The 20372-nt window shown below is 36.8% G+C and overlaps 1 protein-coding gene across 5 annotated transcripts in view; it reads right to left on the reverse strand.

The window, feature by feature from the left end:
• The window catches only part of LOC143247839 (homeobox protein extradenticle-like), a 127249-nt gene that overhangs the window by 20623 nt on the left and 86254 nt on the right, over positions 1-20372 (reverse strand). For 4 of the 5 annotated variants that reach the window (XM_076496365.1, XM_076496364.1, XM_076496368.1 and 1 more), the window contains exons 4-5: positions 19723-19858; positions 18548-18641 (exon numbers count right to left, since the gene is read on the reverse strand). In XM_076496365.1, coding sequence (XP_076352480.1) covers positions 18548-18641; positions 19723-19858 — 230 coding nt within the window. The remainder of the gene's footprint in view (positions 1-18547; positions 18642-19722; positions 19859-20372) is intronic. The other variant, XM_076496366.1, reaches the window with a different exon arrangement.

Genomic DNA, 20372 nt, shown 5'->3' on the forward strand with positions numbered 1-20372 from the left:
AAAGTCGTGCCACACGAGCAACCACAAATATATGTCATTAGCAAAAACTCAAACACGAACTTCGACAACAAGGCGCAAAATAATCAAGAAAATCGACTTATTTAGAAGTCACGTGTACACAAACTGCTTCCACAACATATCTATCTGTTCAACATTTGCATATCTCAAGCACGTGGAGCATGAAAAGAAAATTCATGTTTTTCCACGTCGCGACAAACGTACACATTTTTTTTTATATGTGATTTAGGACAACAGCTGAAACGGTTACTGGTAAACTACCGTCATTGTATGCTACGTGGATTATTTAAAGCCTGCAGGGAAGAATGGTATGCTTTTTACACAACTTTACAGAGGAACTATTATACAATTGAAAGTACGTCGTCAGGGCGTCAGATACAAAATTACTGGACATGATGACGTGGTCTTTAACGACGAAGTAAGGTTTCAAATCCTTTTCAATACAATGTACTCAATTCTGCAATTTTGATAGGTTTCCTTACAAGTTGAAATTTTAGGAAACTTAAAAGTGGTAAAGATAATGCAGGTGGCAACCTAAAGTGACATCTATCATTATTACTTCTAATACTCAGAAACATTAAATTTATTCAGATAATTCAAAGAGACCTACCACATACTTCCTGCAACATATTATATTTTTCTTTAAAAATAAATAAATAATTATTATATTTAAAAGAAGTTTAATATAAGTAACACACACATAACGCCACCTATCTACGATTGTTTATTCAGTCACTAACTCGCTAATTATTAAAGAGTAGTCGAGCGAGGCCTAATATTTTTCACGTTGCGCTGCACATCAAAGTAATGCCGCTGAAGATGTTCCGTGATTTCAGGTGTGATAGCTGTTATAGGAGTGACAGTTTTTATGAACCTTGTGACAAAGGATGGTACTAATTGGTTATTTTCCATCTGTTCAATAGTCCAAAACTAGGGACTGTTGTATTTAAATCCACATGACCTCTTATCTCACACGTTAACTTATTATTAAAACTGAAGATGACAACTGGCTATCCGTGTTGTCCTCATCACCTCACTTACTAGTCATAAGCATTCAGATTTACCTCTCGATTACGGGAGGTAGGGAAAAGGTGACAACTTGTTAAATAGTGTGGACACTTAAACTATAACTGTCGTATAACCACGGTCACAACAACAGAATAACATTAGAAATGTTGTAGTTCAGTCCTAGCCAAGGTTAATGTGATCTGTCGTATAACCACGGTCACAACAACAGAATAACATTAGAAATGTTGTAGTTCAGTCCTAGCCAAGGTTAATGTGATCTGTCGTATAACCACGGTCACAACAACAGAATAACATTAGAAATGTTGTAGTTCAGTCCTAGCCAAAGTTAATGTGATCTGTCGTATAACCACGGTCACAACAACAGAATAACATTAGAAATGTTGTAGTTCAGTCCTAGCCAAGGTTAATGTGAACGAACGATGACGTTGTTATAACATAGGATATACACGACATTTAGTGGGGGTAAGTTTAATAACTGTACAGTTTGGTAGTTTCACATGGCAAATCATGCGGAAACTGGAGACAAAGACAACCCCTGTTCGAACATTAATATGTTCTATTTACATGGTGCTCTTCAGACACCGATAATCTGCAGCTATAAATCCAACTATAGTGTCATTTAGAACCTTAATATGTATAGAAAGGCTTAGAGACGCATCGCGTTTCCATAGTTACAAATTGGTAAACACGTTTTCCAGGCAGACAAAAATTAAGAATTGGTGATATAACAGATCGGTTGGTTACAATAAATAACCTTATACAGGTGGCGCAACGAGCGTTTTCATTTTTAAAGATGCACTTTAATATTATTTAAGAGGTATTAGACAACGACTTTATGTTTCTCTGTATGTGTGTGTGTGTTGTTTAAACGCAAAATTATAACATGGAATATCTGCACTATGCTCTATACAGGGACAGGGATACAACTAATTATAACATGGAATATCTGCACTATGCTCTATACAGGGTCAGGGATACAACTCTAATTATAACATGGAATATCTGCACTATGCTCTATGCAGGGACAGGGATACAACTAATTATAACATGGAATATCTGCACTATGCTCTATACAGGGTCAGGGATACAACTCTAATTACAACATGTAATATCTGCACTATGCTCTATGCAGGGACATGGATACAACTCTAATTATAACATGGAATATCTGCACTATGCTCTATACAGGGTCAGGGATACAACTCTAATTACAACATGTAATATCTGCACTATGCTCTATGCAGGGACATGGATACAACTCTAATTATAACATGGAATATCTGCACTATGCTCTATGCAGGGACATGGATACAACTCTAATTATAACATGGAATATCTGCACTATGCTCTATACAGGGTCAGGGATACTACTCTAATTTGGTAAATTTCGGTCACATTCTTATCACTGAAGTGAATACAATAACAAAACGAAACTTATAGATATCTCGGTAGTTCTAAGGTCGTAAAGTACTCAAACGAACGCCATGTTAATCACTTTTAAACGTAACACTAGGAAATCGGAAAAAACAATCTCGAGACAAATTACGTGTATGGTTTTCAACGTTTCTGTTTTTTGATCAGTTAAAAGCGTTTCTCAATCCTTCGTTTTGTTTATCTTTCTTCTTGTGTCCCACAGCTCCAAACTTCTTTCAGACAGAACTAAGCCATCAACAAATTAAATAGAAATGAAGAGTATTCGACACTAAACCAGACAGCTCCGATCCCAGAGGAGAAGAAAACCGGGAAACATTTGGAAGTTCTCAAGAGAAGATGGATGGTGATATTAAACAGGGAGAGGGGTGGCAGGAAGTTAGTTTGAGGGGAGGAAATTTATATGTTTAAAAGGAGACTACAGGGAATAAATACTTAATATATATATGACATTAAAATGGAAACAACAGCCGATCCGAGAATGGAAGTTTTTGTTTCCATCTGTTGTGATTGTAAATTTTATTTCTAGGTTCCTGAAAATCGTGAAAGCAACATTTTAAAACTGAAATATGAGAGGTGAAGAAGTGAAAACAAAACAGTACAAAAGGTTGTTGTATGTAACAAAGCCAAGTTCAAAACCGTGGATCGGTTGTAAGAATGAAGGCTTGTGATGCTAAAAACCTGGTTTCGATACCCGTGGTAGGTGCAGCACAAATAGCCCATTGTATCACAGAGGTGTCGCTGCAAAACGATTGAGGTGCAACAACAACACTTTTGAAAAAATAAACTCGGAGGGCTCTGTTCATAACCGCGTTTAGACGTAGTTGGTTGGTGTGGTGTTTTATGGCACAAAGCAGCTTGGCTATCTGTGCCAAACATCTGGTAAAAAGTTACAATTTAAGTAAAATTAATAAAAGGAAATTAAGATAAAACAAAACAAAGTTTTAAGAAATACCATTAAAACCAATGTTTACATCTGGTCTACAGCTGTAAGATAAAAACTACAGTAATACAAGTTGTAAAGGACTTTCTGCAACATAATTGTAATTATCATAACTCAGCATGAAGACTAAGTTCAAAAACCATTAGTCATCCGAAGTTGGCCTTTCCAGTCCTGGTGTCGTGTTATTTGACTTTACGGCCATTTTCTAATTTCAAATCGAACTAGATGAACTTTGATTCTTAAAAGGGAATCACATTAATAAAGGTCTGATGTATAAATTAAAAAAACTTAAATAGCATTAAAAATATTAATGGTCATTAGAAAACTAGAAACATTACCAAGGTGGACACAGTGTTACCATCACCAATAACACTGTCTAACGTTATGAATAAACCGTGGAACAGAACATGTTTAAAATGGTGCAGTCGTTGACAGTTGTAACGATGACAAGAAAGTAAAATGTGGTTTATTGTGACCTGAGTGTTACACAGACAACACACTGGTGCATCAGTTCCAGATAAAAGAAAACCATAAGTTAAAAAACTGTAACCAATGAATAGTCTAATTAGAACAACTTCATCTTTCCAATCCTTATCAAGCAAGATGGCCGAAGTCAATATAGGGTTTTATTTGAAAAAGCTTATTTTCATGTTGCTTACTCCAAGTCGACTGCCAGCTGGCACGGAGCCAAGACTTGAATACAGGACCATAGTCCATGTATGGGACAGGCACAGCGGTGCCAGAGCAGATAGATTTAGCTGCCGTGTCTGCGAGCTCGTTCCCGCGAATATCAATGTGGCCTGGCATCCAGACAAACTGAATAGAAGTAGATGTTAAAGAGAAATGGTCCAGTTGGTTTTGAATATCAGCGAGAACAGGGTGTGAGCCAATGTGAAGCGACTCCAGAGCCAGTAGAGAACTAAGGGAGTCAGTATAAGTAGTGCAGTTTGAATACTGCTTAGCTTGTATGTGATCCAGGGCAAGAGAAATGGCATACAGTTCAGCAGTGAACACAGAAACTGTAGAGGGGATTCTGCATGCAACCACCGAACCACAACAAACCATGGCAGAGCCCACACAGTAACCTGATTTCGAACCATCTGTATAAATAGGAATGGAAGGATGGTTCCAAAGATGTTCAGCAAATAGCAGACAGTATTTCCAATCAGAAATGTCTGCTTTTCTCAGATGACTTAAAGATAGATCACATTTGAAGACTGTAAGAAGCCATGGTGGGATGTGCTGACCAGTGGATTCTGCAATGCTATCCAAGGACAGACCCAATTCATCCAATTGTACCTGGATACGAAGGCCAAAAGGAGCAATGGCAGATTGTCTGTTCTGAAAAAATATGGCCCACTGAGGAAAGAAAACACAACCCCAGGTGGGATGCTTTGGTAAGGAATGAAGTTTTGAAGCATACAGAAAAGACAGTTGGAAACATGAGAGGTGCAAGGAAGGTTCATGAGGCTCTATGTATTAGCTCTGAAGTGAGAAAGTGCGAAAAGTCACGGTGAAGAGCCAGAGTCCTTAATGATGAATGGAGTCCAGCATCTTTAAGGCCGAAATCCTGGCAGAGCCATAGACCAGTGATCCATAGTCTAGTTTCGATTGAATAAGAGCACGATATATCTTTAGCATCAAACATCGATCCGCTCTCCAAGTAGTGGTAAAGAGGACATGGAGAATGTTCAGTGCTCTTGTACATTTGACCCGTAGTTGCTTGATGTGTGGTATAAAGGTCAGCTTACGGTCAAAGATAAGCCCCAAGAACTTTGTGTCAGGGACCACATGCAGTACAACTTTACCAAAAGTGCATGCAAACGGTTATAGAGAGAGAGAAGTTAAAGCCGTTTGGTGTGGTCCACTTCAGTAAACAATTGAGGGCAGTCTGTAGCTGCCGCTCAATATACCTCATGTTCGACGACTGACATGAGATGTGAATGTCGCCGACATAGAGCCCGTTTGCAACAGTGAGAGGAAGTTGTTCAGTAATGGCATTAATCTTTATACTGAAAATTTCAGTGTGATACTCAAAACACAGCCCTGAGGGACTCCCTAATTTGTAATTGCCTGTCCATTAAAAAAAATTAATAAAAATGGACAAATGGCCACGTGACCCATATATATGGAAATCTCACAAAATGCTATACCTCCATGTTGAATCATAAACCTTCTCAATGTCCAAAAATATCAATACAAAGAAGAAGATACAAAAATATCAAGAAGATGTATCAAAGAAAATGTCTGTACCCAGAACCAAAGGAATTGGATCTTGGGGTTTGTTGGAATGTATGTAAAGGACAAAGATGGGTGTAGAAGTCGATCCATCAACCTTTTTAACCATGGAGATCAAAAGACTTTTCATTTGGTTTGAGAACGATTCTTTTGAAGGCACAGAGAGATCTGTTTGCACTCCCACTATAGTAGCGGAACAAAGTGCAGCAGTATATGTCCGAGATGAAGTGATGGACAGCAATTTTCGAGTCTCAGGATAATGTTTTAATAATTTTCAAATGCTGCACCTCTTTTTCTTCCAACCATTTAGGGCAAGAACGAAAGTAGGAACCACGACATAATGTCTTCGAGTTACCGAACCGCTGACAATGGAAACATCTGAGAGGGTTTGGAATGTATACCTTGCAATTAAGATAACCTGCCTTGATGATGGCAGGTGGACGTGGTGACGTAAATATCAGAATGAGGGCATTGGTCAGTATCATAATTCTATCTTTACTAGTGGAGATGTGCCTCACTGCAGAAACTCCTTGGGTGGAAAAATTAGCGAGAAACTCAGACTCTGGGATGTTCTTCAAATCCCTCTCAACAATAACTCATCGTGATGAATTCAAAGTAGCATGAGGTGTAACCTCAATAGGTATGTCCCCAATCGCCTTTGAATGCAAGAGGAGTTCACTGTGTTGAAATGCGGATGTTTCCATCAATATGTCACCAAAGCGAAGCTTCTTTACGGACTCTGGAGAGCCAGCAAGTCCCTCTAGTCCCTTCTGAATGAAAAACTGCCCTACAGTTTTGTCTGAAAGATAATGTAATATAAGAAAATGATGTACAGGTGTTAAAGATGTCGAAGATTGTTGCTCAGAATCTTGAAGACGTGGTCGTTTACCTATGGACTGTTTTTTTCAATATTTTATTTAAGTTTTTATTTGGAGGATCCACAATAAAGAAAGAATGTTTCAGTGCCCACTGACCTCACCCACCATGGAGTCCAACGAGGGGACGCACTACAATCCCAAACAAGGACACTGTAGCAATATCAGTGTTTCGTGACTATTATACCCAAACACCACCATCCACAACACCTGTTGAAAACATCCAACACTGGTACTTGGTTGACCCTAGCCCAAGTGGACCCGCCGATTGACCCAAGTGGGGCCACCTGTCGACTGGAATTCAAGGCCAAAGTGGTGTGTTAGGGTTGGACCCCTCAACCACCAGGATCCTCTCCTCCTCTTCACGGGTCACCATGTACGGCAAACATGTGGGTGGATGTTCAGATCCCAGAGGAGATAAACTGAAATAACATAACTTTCCTCATCACGTATAGGAATCCACAAAGAAGCGAGTTTGGATGTAAACCAGAACCGAATAATTTAAGGAAATCACATCAGTTATCTCATATACTACCAGGTTTTTCTGCAATATAACAAAGCCACCACGGGGATCTAGCCCTGGATTTTGGTGTCCTCTGCCTCGCCTACCTAGGAAACCCACTAGTTTTGTTCGAAATATCAGTAATACTGAAAATTAACAGAAGTTTGAATTTAACTAGAAAATCTCAATTCAAGAATAATTTACATTACAACACAATAGTTGTCATTTTGGTTAACTGTTACAACACATTAGTTGTCGTTTTGGTTAACCGTTACAACACAATAGTTGCCCTTTTGGTTAACTGTTACAACACAATAGTTGCCCTTTTGGTTAACTGTTACAACACAATAGTTGTCGTTTTGGTTAACCGTTACAACACAATAGTTGTCGTTTTGGTTAACCGTTACAACACAATAGTTGTCGTTTTGGTTAATTGTTACAACAGAATAGTTGTCGTTTTGGTAAACTGTTACAACAGAATGGTTGTCGTTTTGGTAAACTGTTACAACACATTAGTTGTCGTTTTGGTTAACTGTTACAACACAATAGTTGCCCTTTTGGTTAACTGTTACAACACATTAGTTGTCCTTTTGGTTAACTGTTACAACACATTGGTTGTCCTTTTGGTAAACTGTTACAACACAATACTTGTCCTTTTGGTTAACTTACAACATAATAGTTGTCGTTTTGGTTAACTGTTACAACACAATAGTTGTCCTTTTGCTTAACTGTTACAACACATTAGTTGTCCTTTTGGTTAACTGTTACAACACATTAGTTGTCCTTTTGGTTAACTGTTCTGTCAAATGACGTATCCGACTAAAATCATATTGGATTTGCCTGGTGTAAGAACCAACTAAAGACTCGAATTTACAACAGAACTTTATTAAAGACATCAAGACTCACTTAACAACGTCTACATTGGAAAGGTATATAGAACAAGACAAGAGAGTTAGTCCTTCAAGGTTCTCTCAATGGCTTACCAAAATATGGAGTTATCGGGTAAGGTTTGCTTTTCACATTTTTGGAAAATCGCACAAAGCTATTCGAGGGCTGTCTACATTAGCCATTCCTAATTTAGTAATGATGAACTAGAGGGAATGCAACTACGCAACACAACCCACCGCCAATTGTTAGGCCACTCTGTTACCAACGAAAAGTGGGATTAACCATCACGTTGTAACGTCCCCGGCTGAAAGTCACTTCGGCTCAGCTGCGGCCCCAGTGTTAACGTTTTATAGAAAGTACCAATGAAAAGTATCAGTGACATAGAGACACTGCATAGAAAGAACCAATGAAGAGCACGCTAGCCTCAATCACGTGGACACAATCCCAGAATAGCAGGTAGTTACCAAAATACGGTGTGACTGGAAACAGTATCTTCAGACCCACTGATAACAAACTTTCTACATCTTATCAAAATACTGTCTGACTGGAAACAGTGTCTTCAGACCCACTGATAACAAACTTTCTACATCTTGCGAAAAAAATTTTTTTTTATTTAATCAAAATTCCATCAGATATAATGTCTCAGAGGTTTGAAGGATTTTCAGGGAACATTAAAAACAAAGAGCGAGAGAAAATACCTTACACCTTCACAGATGAAAACTAAAAGAATTTAAATAAATCTGTTTATCTGATCCTTCAAAATATTACGCTACAATAAATCCTAAAAATAAACATCGTTTAGAACGCATGTTTTGCGAAGTTCGCAATACGGTTTATTGTATTACATTCTGCGATTGCACATAGACATGCGCAATACGTATCTTCCAGGCATCCACTCACACGGAATGCAGCGAAGAGATAATACTCGGTGTGACTAGAGAAACCGGAAATAAAACATAACGGACGCCGTTAAAAGTTCATTTGGAAGCGGAAATGGTACCACTCGGTCTGTGATTCCACGTCCTCCTTTAGTTTTAAGACTAGGCCAAAGCAAGCAAGTGCTAAGAATATTACACGTCATGTCATTCCACAGTGTCTTTACAGAAACAGTTCACCAAGTACTTGAAGTGTAAGGTAGTTAGAGATAAAACAGAGACAGTATCCACTTCAGTAGAAAACCAGAAAACTAACAGTCCTAAGATCAACCAATATTTTAACAAAACTCAAATGTGATGATTACTTCATAAATACGTTTAACCATATTATTTTCTACTATTTTGAAATAGAAAACTGAGACGTAACGAAAAGAATCTTCTAACCCATGTAAATTTTATTTGTTACCATCATTTCACAAAAATAAATACTTACAAAAAACGTACTACTACACAACACACGATACATTCCAGTAAAAATACTGGATCGATCGTCTTCAAAACTACCGTAAAAAACATGGAAAATTATAACACATTGAACACGTTTAACAACTCAAATGGAAACCTGTTCTTGTTATTTAAATACAAGGAGAATAATTAGGTTTAATGTCTATACAGTCTTAACAAATTAAAACATCTTCAACACAATATGCTAATTGCTAGGTTTCGTTTCAAAGTTGAACACTTATTTTATACATCAAAATAAAGGTTTTTCTTCACTGAACCACTTTTCTCTGTCCTAATTAAAATATTTACTTTAAAAAGGACCAAGCTTTAAGGTGAGCTGTTTTCCACTCATGAGATAAAATATTCCCTGTCATCTACTCATTTCTACCAACATATTTCCACAATGTAATTATCCTTATAGACCATTCACTACAGTCGTTAAAACACTTTAGTAGCAGTTTAAATGAGTAAGTAAACATTCCTTACCAGCCTACTTGTTTTATATGAGTAAGTAAACATTCCTTACCAGCCTACTTGTTTTACATGAGTAAGTAAGCATTCCTTACCAGCCTACTTGTTTTACATGAGTAAGTAAACATTCCTTACCAGCCTACTTGTTTTACATGAGTAAGTAAACACTCCTTACCAGCCTAATTGTTTTACATGAGTAAGTAAACATTCCTTACCAGCCTACTTGTTTTACATGGGTAAGTAAACATTCCTTACCAGCCTACTTGTTTTACATGGGTAAGTAAACATTCCTTACCAGCCTACTTGTTTTACATGGGTAAGTAAACATTCCTTACCAGCCTACTTGTTTTACATGGGTAAGTAAACATTCCTTACCAGCCTACTTGTTTTACATGAGTAAGTAAACATTCCTTACCAGCCTACTTGTTTTACATGAGTAAGTAAACATTCATACCAGCCTACTTGTTTTACATGAGTAAGTAAACATTCATACCAGCCTACTTGTTTTACATGAGTAAGTAAACATTCCTTACCAGCCTACTTGTTTTACATGGATAAGTAAACATTCCTTACCAGCCTACTTGTTTTACATGATATAAGTAAACATTCCTTACCAGCCTACTTGTTTTACATGAGTAAGTAAACATTCCTTACCAGCCTACTTGTTTTACATGGGTTGAAGTAAACATTCATACCAGCCTACTTGTTTTACATGAATAAGTAAACACTGCTTACCAGCCTACTTGTTTTACATGAATGAAGTAAACACTGCTTACCAGCCTACTTGTTTTACATGAGTTGAAGTAAACATTCCTTACCAGCCTACTTGTTTTACATGGGTTGAAGTAAACACTCATACCAGCCTACTTGTTTTACATGAATTGAAGTAAACACTCCTTACCAGCCTACTTGTTTTACATGAATTAAGTAAACACTGCTTACCAGCCTACTTGTTTTACATGGGTAAGTAAGCGTTCCTTACCAGCCTACTTGTTTTACATGGGTGAAGTAAAGCGTTCATTACCAGCCTACTTGTTTTACATGGATTGAAGTAAACACTGCTTACCAGCCTACTTGTTTTACATGGGTAAGTAAACACTGCTTACCAGCCTACTTGTTTTACATGGGTGAAATAAACCTCCTTACCAGCCTACTTGTTTTACATGAATAAGTAAACACTCCTACCAGGTTACTTGTTTTACATGAGTAAGTAAACACTGCTTACCAGCCAACTTGTTTTACATGAGTAAGTAAACATTCCTACCAGCCTACTTGTTTTACATGGTGAAGTAAACGTTCATACCAGCCTACTTGTTTTACATGGGTAAGTAAACCTCCTTACCAGCCTACTTGTTTTACATGAATGAAGTAAACACTCCTTACCAGGTTACTTGTTTTACATGAATTAAGTAAACACTGCTTACCAGTAACTTGTTTTACATGAATAAGTAAACATTCCTTACCAGCCTACTTGTTTTACATGGGTAAGTAAACACTGCTTACCAGCCTACTTGTTTTACATGGGTAAATAAACCTCCTTACCAGCCTACTTGTTTTACATGAATAAAGTAAACACTGTAACAGCCAACTTGTTTTACATGAGTGAAGTAAACATTCCTTACCAGCCTACTTGTTTTACATGGGTTGAAATAAACACTGCTTACCAGCCTACTTGTTTTACATGGGTTGAAGTAAACACTGCTTACCAGCCTACTTGTTTTACATGGATTAAGTAAACACTGCTTACCAGCCTACTTGTTTTACATGGATTGAAGTAAACCTCCTTACCAGCCAACTTGTTTTACATGAATTAAGTAAACACTCATTACCAGCCTACTTGTTTTACATGGGTAAGTAAACGTTCATACCAGCCTACTTGTTTTACATGGATTGAAGTAAACACTGCTTACCAGCCTACTTGTTTTACATGGATTGAAGTAAACACTGTTACCAGCCTACTTGTTTTACATGGATGAAGTAAACATTCATACCAGCCTACTTGTTTTACATGAGTAAGTAAACACCATACCAGCCTACTTGTTTTACATGGTGAAGTAAACATTCATACCAGCCTACTTGTTTTACATGGATGAAGTAAACATTCATACCAGCCTACTTGTTTTACATGGGTTGAAATAAACATTCATACCAGCCTACTTGTTTTACATGGGTAAGTAAACATTCATACCAGCCTACTTGTTTTACATGGGTTGAAATAAACATTCCTTACCAGCCTACTTGTTTTACATGGGTGAAGTAAACATTCATACCAGCCTACTTGTTTTACATGGATTGAAGTAAACATTCCTTACCAGCCTACTTGTTTTACATGGATTGAAGTAAACATTCATACCAGCCTGCTTGTTTTACATGGATGAAGTAAACACTGCTTACCAGCCTACTTGTTTTACATGGTGAGTAAACATTCATACCAGCCTACTTGTTTTACATGGTGAAGTAAACCTCCTTACCAGCCTACTTGTTTTACATGAAGTAAGTAAACCTCCTTACCAGTAACTTGTTTTACATGGGTAAGTAAACGTTCATACCAGCCTACTTGTTTTACATGGTTGAAGTAAACATTCATACCAGCCTACTTGTTTTACATGGGTGAAGTAAACATTCCTTACCAGCCTACTTGTTTTACATGGATAAAGTAAACATTCATACCAGCCTACTTGTTTTACATGGGTGAAGTAAACATTCATACCAGCCTACTTGTTTTACATGGATTGAAGTAAACATTCATACCAGCCTACTTGTTTTACATGGATGAAGTAAACATTCATACCAGCCTACTTGTTTTACATGGATTGAGTAAACACTGCTTACCAGCCTACTTGTTTTACATGAATTGAAGTAAACATTCATTACCAGCCTACTTGTTTTACATGAGATGAGTAAACCTCATTACCAGTAACTTGTTTTACATGAGTAAGTAAACATTCCTTACCAGCCTACTTGTTTTACATGAGTAAGTAAGCATTCCTTACCAGCCTACTTGTTTTACATGGGTAAGTAAACACTCCTTACCAGGTTACTTGTTTTACATGAGTAAGTAAACACTGCTTACCAGCCAACTTGTTTTACATGGGTAAGTAAACACTGCTTACCAGTCAACTTGTTTTACATGGGTAAGTAAACACTGCTTACCAGCCTACTTGTTTTACATGGATTGAAGTAAACACTCCTTACCAGCCTACTTGTTTTACATGGAGTAAGTAAACACTCCTTACCAGGGTTACTTGTTTTACATGAATGTGAGTAAACACTGCTTACCAGCCAACTTGTTTTACATGAGTAAGTAAACATTCATACCAGCCTACTTGTTTTACATGGTTGAGTAAACACTGCTTACCAGCCTACTTGTTTTACATGGGTAAGTAAACACTGCTTACCAGCCTACTTGTTTTACATGAATTAAGTAAACACTGCTTACCAGCCTACTTGTTTTACATGGATTGAAGTAAACCTCCTTACCAGCCAACTTGTTTTACATGAATTAAAGTAAACCTCCTTACCAGCCTACTTGTTTTACATGGATTGAAATAAACATTCATACCAGCCTACTTGTTTTACATGGATTGAAGTAAACACTGCTTACCAGCCTACTTGTTTTACATGGGTGAAGTAAACATTCCTTACCAGCCTACTTGTTTTACATGAGTGAAGTAAACATTCCTTACCAGCCTACTTGTTTTACATGGATAAATAAACACCGCTTACCAGCCTACTTGTTTTACATGAGTAAGTAAACATTCCTTACCAGCCTACTTGTTTTACATGGGTGAAGTAAACATTCCTTACAAACCTACTTGTTTTACATGGGTAAGTAAACATTCCTTACCAGCCTACTTGTTTTACATGGGTGAAGTAAACATTCATACCAGCCTACTTGTTTTACATGGATTGATAAACATTCATTACCAGCCTACTTGTTTTACATGAGTAAGTAAACATTCATACCAGCCTACTTGTTTTACATGGGTAAGTAAACATTCCTTACCAGCCTACTTGTTTTACATGGGTGAAGTAAACACCGCTTACCAGCCTACTTGTTTTACATGAATTAAGTAAACACTGCTTACCAGCCTACTTGTTTTACAGGGTAAGTAAACACTCATACCAGCCTACTTGTTTTACATGAATTAAGTAAACACTGCTTACCAGCCTACTTGTTTTACATGGAGTAAGTAAACATTCCTTACCAGCCTACTTGTTTTACATGGGTGAAGTAAACATTCCTTACCAGCCTACTTGTTTTACATGGGTGAGTAAACATTCATACCAGCCTACTTGTTTTACATGAGTAAGTAAACACTCATACCAGGTTACTTGTTTTACATGAGTAAGTAAACACTGCTTACCAATAACTTGTTTTACATGAGTAAGTAAACATTCCTTACCAGCCTACTTGTTTTACATGGGTGAAGTAAACACTGCTTACCAGCCTACTTGTTTTACATGGGTAAGTAAACCTCCTTACCAGCCTACTTGTTTTACATGAATAAGTAAACCTCCTTACCAGGTTACTTGTTTTACATGAGTGAAGTAAACACTGCTTACCAGTAACTTGTTTTACATGAGTAAGTAAACATTCCTTACCAGCCTACTTGTTTTACATGGGTAAGTAAACACTGCTTACCAGCCTACTTGTTTTACATGGATTGAAGTAAACACTGCTTACCAGCCTACTTGTTTTACATGGGTAAGTAAACACTCATACCAGCCAACTTGTTTTACATGAATAAGTAAACACTCCTTACCAGCCTACTTGTTTTACATGGGTGAGTAAACATTCCTTACCAGCCTACTTGTTTTACATGGGTGAAGTAAACACTGCTTACCAGCCTACTTGTTTTACATGGGTGAAGTAAACATTCATACCAGCCTACTTGTTTTACATGAGTGAGTAAACATTCATACCAGCCTACTTGTTTTACATGGATAAGTAAACACCGCTTACCAGCCTACTTGTTTTACATGGGTAAAGTAAACATTCCTTACCAGCCTACTTGTTTTACATGGGTGAAATAAACATTCATACCAGCCTACTTGTTTTACATGGGTGAGTAAACATTCATACCAGCCTACTTGTTTTACATGGGTAAGTAAACATTCCTTACCAGCCTACTTGTTTTACATGAATAAGTAAACATTCCTTACCAGCCTACTTGTTTTACATGGGTGAAGTAAACATTCCTTACCAGCCTACTTGTTTTACATGGATTGAAGTAAACACTGCTTACCAGCCTACTTGTTTTACATGAGTGAAGTAAACATTCCTTACCAGCCTACTTGTTTTACATGAGTGAAGTAAACATTCATTACCAGCCTACTTGTTTTACATGGGTAAGTAAACACCGCTTACCAGCCTACTTGTTTTACAGGAGTAAGTAAACACTCCTTACCAGCCTACTTGTTTTACATGAGTAAGTAAACATTCCTTACCAGCCTACTTGTTTTACATGGGTAAGTAAACATTCCTTACCAGCCTACTTGTTTTACATGGATAAGTAAACATTCCTACCAGCCTACTTGTTTTACATGGGTAAGTAAACACTCCTTACCAGCCTACTTGTTTTACATGAGTAAGTAAACACTCCTTACCAGGTTACTTGTTTTACATGAGTAAGTAAACACTGCTTACCAGCCAACTTGTTTTACATGAGTAAGTAAACATTCCTTACCAGCCTACTTGTTTTACATGAGTAAGTAAACATTCCTTACCAGCCTACTTGTTTTACATGAGTAAGTAAACACTCCTTACCAGGTTACTTGTTTTACATGAGTAAGTAAACACTGCTTACCAGCCTACTTGTTTTACATGAGTAAGTAAACACTGCTTACCAGCCAACTTGTTTTACATGAATAAGTAAACACCGCTTACCAATAACTTGTTTTACATAAGTAAGTAAACATTCCTTACCAGCCTACTTGTTTTACATGAGTAAGTAAACACTCCTTACCAGGTTACTTGTTTTACATGAGTAAGTAAACACTGCTTACCAGCCAACTTGTTTTACATGAGTAAGTAAACACCGCTTACCAGCCAACTTGTTTTACATGAGTAAGTAAACATTCCTTACCAGCCTACTTGTTTTACATGAGTAAGTAAACACTGCTTACCAGCCAACTTGTTTTACATAAGTAAGTAAACATTCCTTACCAGCCTACTTGTTTTACATGAGTAAGTAAACACTCCTTACCAGGTTACTTGTTTTACATGAGTAAGTAAACACTGCTTACCAGCCTACTTGTTTTACATGAGTAAGTAAACACTGCTTACCAGCCAACTTGTTTTACATGAGTAAGTAAACACTGCTTACCAGCCAACTTGTTTTACATGAGTAAGTAAACACTGCTTACCAGCCTACTTGTTTTACATGAGTAAGTAAACATTCCTTACCAGCCTACTTGTTTTACATGGGTAAGTAAACACTGCTTACCAGCCTACTTGTTTTACATGGGTAAGTAAACACTGCTTACCAGCCTACTTGTTTTACATGAGTAAGTAAACATTCCTTACCCAGCCTACTTGTTTTACATGGGTAAGTAAACACTCCTTACCAGCCTACTTGTTTTACATGGGTAAGTAAACACTCCTTACCAGCCAACTTGTTTTACATGGGTAAGTAAACATTCCTTACCAGCCTACTTGTTTTACATGGGTAAGTAAACACTGCTTACCAGCCTACTTGTTTTACATGGGTAAGTAAACATTCCTTACCAGCCTACTTGTTTTACATGAGTAAGTAAACATTCCTTACCAGCCTACTTGTTTTACATGAATAAGTAAACACCGCTTACCAGCCTACTTGTTTTACATGAGTAAGTAAACATTCCTTACCAGCCTACTTGTTTTACATGGGTAAGTAAACATTCATTACCAGCCTACTTGTTTTACATGGGTAAGTAAACATTCCCTACCAGCCTACTTGTTTTACATGAGGTAAGTAAACATTCCTTACCAGCCTACTTGTTTTACATGGGTAAGTAAACATTCATACCAGCCTACTTGTTTTACATGGGTGAAGTAAACACTGCTTACCAGCCTACTTGTTTTACATGAGTAAGTAAACATTCATTACCAGCCTACTTGTTTTACATGAGTGAAGTAAACATTCATACCAGCCTACTTGTTTTACATGAGTGAGTAAACACTGCTTACCAGCCTACTTGTTTTACAAGAGTAAGTAAACCTCCTTACCAGCCTACTTGTTTTACATGAGTAAGTAAACACTGCTTACCAGCCTACTTGTTTTACATGAATTAAGTAAACACTGCTTACCAGCCTACTTGTTTTACATGAGTAAAAGTAAACACTGCTTACCAGCCTACTTGTTTTACATGAGTGAAGTAAACATTCCTTACCAGCCTACTTGTTTTACATGAGTAAGTAAACATTCCTTACCAGCCTACTTGTTTTACATGAGTAAGTAAACACTGCTTACCAGCCTACTTGTTTTACAGGATAAGTAAACACTCCTTACCAGCCTACTTGTTTTACATGAATTAAGTAAACACTGCTTACCAGCCTACTTGTTTTACATGAGTAAGTAAACATTCATACCAGCCTACTTGTTTTACAGGATAAGTAAACACCCTTACCAGCCTACTTGTTTTACATGAGTAAGTAAACACTGCTTACCAGCCTACTTGTTTTACATGAGTTAAGTAAACATTCCTACCAGCCTACTTGTTTTACATGAGTAAGTAAACACTGCTTACCAGCCTACTTGTTTTACATGAATAAGTAAACACTGCTTACCAGCCTACTTGTTTTACATGAGTAAGTAAACATTCCTTACCAGCCTACTTGTTTTACATGAGTAAGTAAACATTCCTTACCAGCCTACTTGTTTTACATGAGTAAGTAAACACTGCTTACCAGCCTACTTGTTTTACAGGAGTAAGTAAACACTCCTTACCAGCCTACTTGTTTTACATGAGTAAGTAAACACTGCTTACCAGCCTACTTGTTTTACATGAGTAAGTAAACATTCCCATACCAGCCCTACTTGTTTTACATGAGTAAAGTAAACACTGCTTACCAGCCTACTTGTTTTACATGAGTAAGTAAACATTCCTTACCAGCCTACTTGTTTTACATGAGTAAGTAAACATTCCTTACCAGCCTACTTGTTTTACATGAGTAAGTAAACATTCCTTACCAGCCTACTTGTTTTACATGAATTAAGTAAACATTCATACCAGCCTACTTGTTTTACATGGGTAAGTAAACATTCATACCAGCCTACTTGTTTTACATGGGTAAGTAAACATTCATACTTACCAGCCTACTTGTTTTACATGAGTAAGTAAACATTCATACCAGCCTACTTGTTTTACATGAGTAAGTAAACATTCATACCAGCCTACTTGTTTTACATGAGTAAGTAAACATTCCTTACCAGCCTACTTGTTTTACATGAGTAAGTAAACATTCCTTACCAGCCTACTTGTTTTACATGGATAAGTAAACATTCATACCAGCCTACTTGTTTTACATGAGTAAGTAAACATTCCTTACCAGCCTACTTGTTTTACATGAGTAAGTAAACATTCCTTACCAGCCTACTTGTTTTACATGGGTAAGTAAACATTCCTTACCAGCCTACTTGTTTTACATGAGTAAGTAAACATTCCTTACCAGCCTACTTGTTTTACATGAGTAAGTAAACATTCCTTACCAGCCTACTTGTTTTACATGAGTAAGTAAACATTCCTTACCAGCCTACTTGTTTTACATAAGTAAGTAAACATTCCTTACCAGCCTTCTTGGCTGCATACATATTGGCTTCTTCCTGTGCCTTACTGATGTTCTTTTTGTATCTGATCCGTTTGTTGCCAAACCAATTAGAAATCTAAGGGGAGAAAATATCCTAAAACAATTCATCCATGTTTATTGAAGACTGTGGTTTTAAACTACTGATCAAATCCTAAAACAGTTCGTCCATGTTTATTGAAGACTGTGGTTTTACACTAATTATCAAATCCTAAAACAATTCATCCATGTTTATTGAAGACTGTGGTTTTAAACTACTGATCAAATCCTAAAACAGTTCGTCCATGTTTACTGAAGACTGTGGTTTTACACTACTGATCAAATCCTAAAACAGTTCATGCTTATTTACAGAAGACTGTGGTTTTAAACTACTGATCAAATCCTAAAACAGTTCATGCTTATTTACAGAAGACTGTGGTTTTAAACTACTGATCAAATCCTAAAACAGTTCGTCCATGTTTACTGAAGACTGTGGTTTTACACTACTGATCAAATCCTAAAACAGTTCATGCTTATTTACAGAAGACTGTGGTTTTAAACTACTGATCAAATCCTAAAACAGTTCATGCTTATTTACAGAAGACTGTGGTTTTACACTACTGATCAAATCCTAAAACAGTTTATCCATGTTTATTGAAGACTGTGGTTTTAAACTACTGATCAAATCCTAAAACAGTTTATCCATGTTTATTGAAGACTGTGGTTTTAAACTACTGATCAAATCCTAAAACAATTCATCCATGTTTATTGAAGACTGTGGTTTTACACTACTGATCAAATCCTAAAACAGTTTATCCATGTTTATTGAAGACTGTGGTTTTACACTACTGATCAAATCCTAAAACAATTCATCCATGTTTATTGAAGACTGTGGTTTTAAACTACTGATCAAATCCTAAAACAGTTCGTCCATGTTTACTGAAGACTGTGGTTTTACACTACTGATCAAATCCTAAAACAGTTTATCCATGTTTATTGAAGACTGTGGTTTTACACTACTGATCAAATCCTAAAACAATTCATCCATGTTTATTGAAGACTGTGGTTTTAAACTACTGATCAAATCCTAAAACAGTTCATGCTTATTTACAGAAGACTGTGGTTTTACACTACTGATCAAATCCTAAAACAGTTTGTCCATGTTTACAGAACCTGCTCACCTGGGAAACTGTGATTCCACATTTCCTGGCTAGTTCCTCCTTGGCCTCTTCACTAGGGTATGGATTACTAAGGTGTGAATAAAAGTATTCATTCAATAGTTCTGTGGCTTGTTTACTAAAGTTTCTTCTCTTTCGTCTGTAGAAAGATAACATTCATGCATCGAAATCCATCATTTATCTTTAACAAGTGTAGTTTTTAATTTTTGTAGAACTAGCACATTATCATAAAATGTAATGAGCTTTAAGTTAAAAACTTTATGAAATTTTGATATTACGTCATTCAATATTACAAAATATTTTAAAAACACTGTATTGAAGGCATTAAACCTTGTCTAAAGGTCTGTGAATGTTATGGATCACCCATTAATATGAAAGATGGAGCACAGAACTTTGACCTAACAATTAACTGTGCGGCCTATTTATCTTTGTAACAGGAATACACAAACTGAGTTAAGCCTAACATTTGTGCTATGTGGAGCTACTGTTGGTAGCGCATAACACAATCAATATAAAAAGTCATACAATTTGTAATAAGCCACATCTAAGCTTCCCATAGATATACAAACTGACCCTCTGCAAGTCTTTTCTTCCTTTAAAATTGACAAAAAATCGTACAATGTAAAGTTAAATTGTGTCACGAAAAAAATGAC

Source organism: Tachypleus tridentatus, chromosome 3 (genome assembly GCF_004210375.1).
Source record: "Tachypleus tridentatus isolate NWPU-2018 chromosome 3, ASM421037v1, whole genome shotgun sequence".
NCBI lineage: Eukaryota > Metazoa > Arthropoda > Merostomata > Xiphosura > Limulidae > Tachypleus > Tachypleus tridentatus.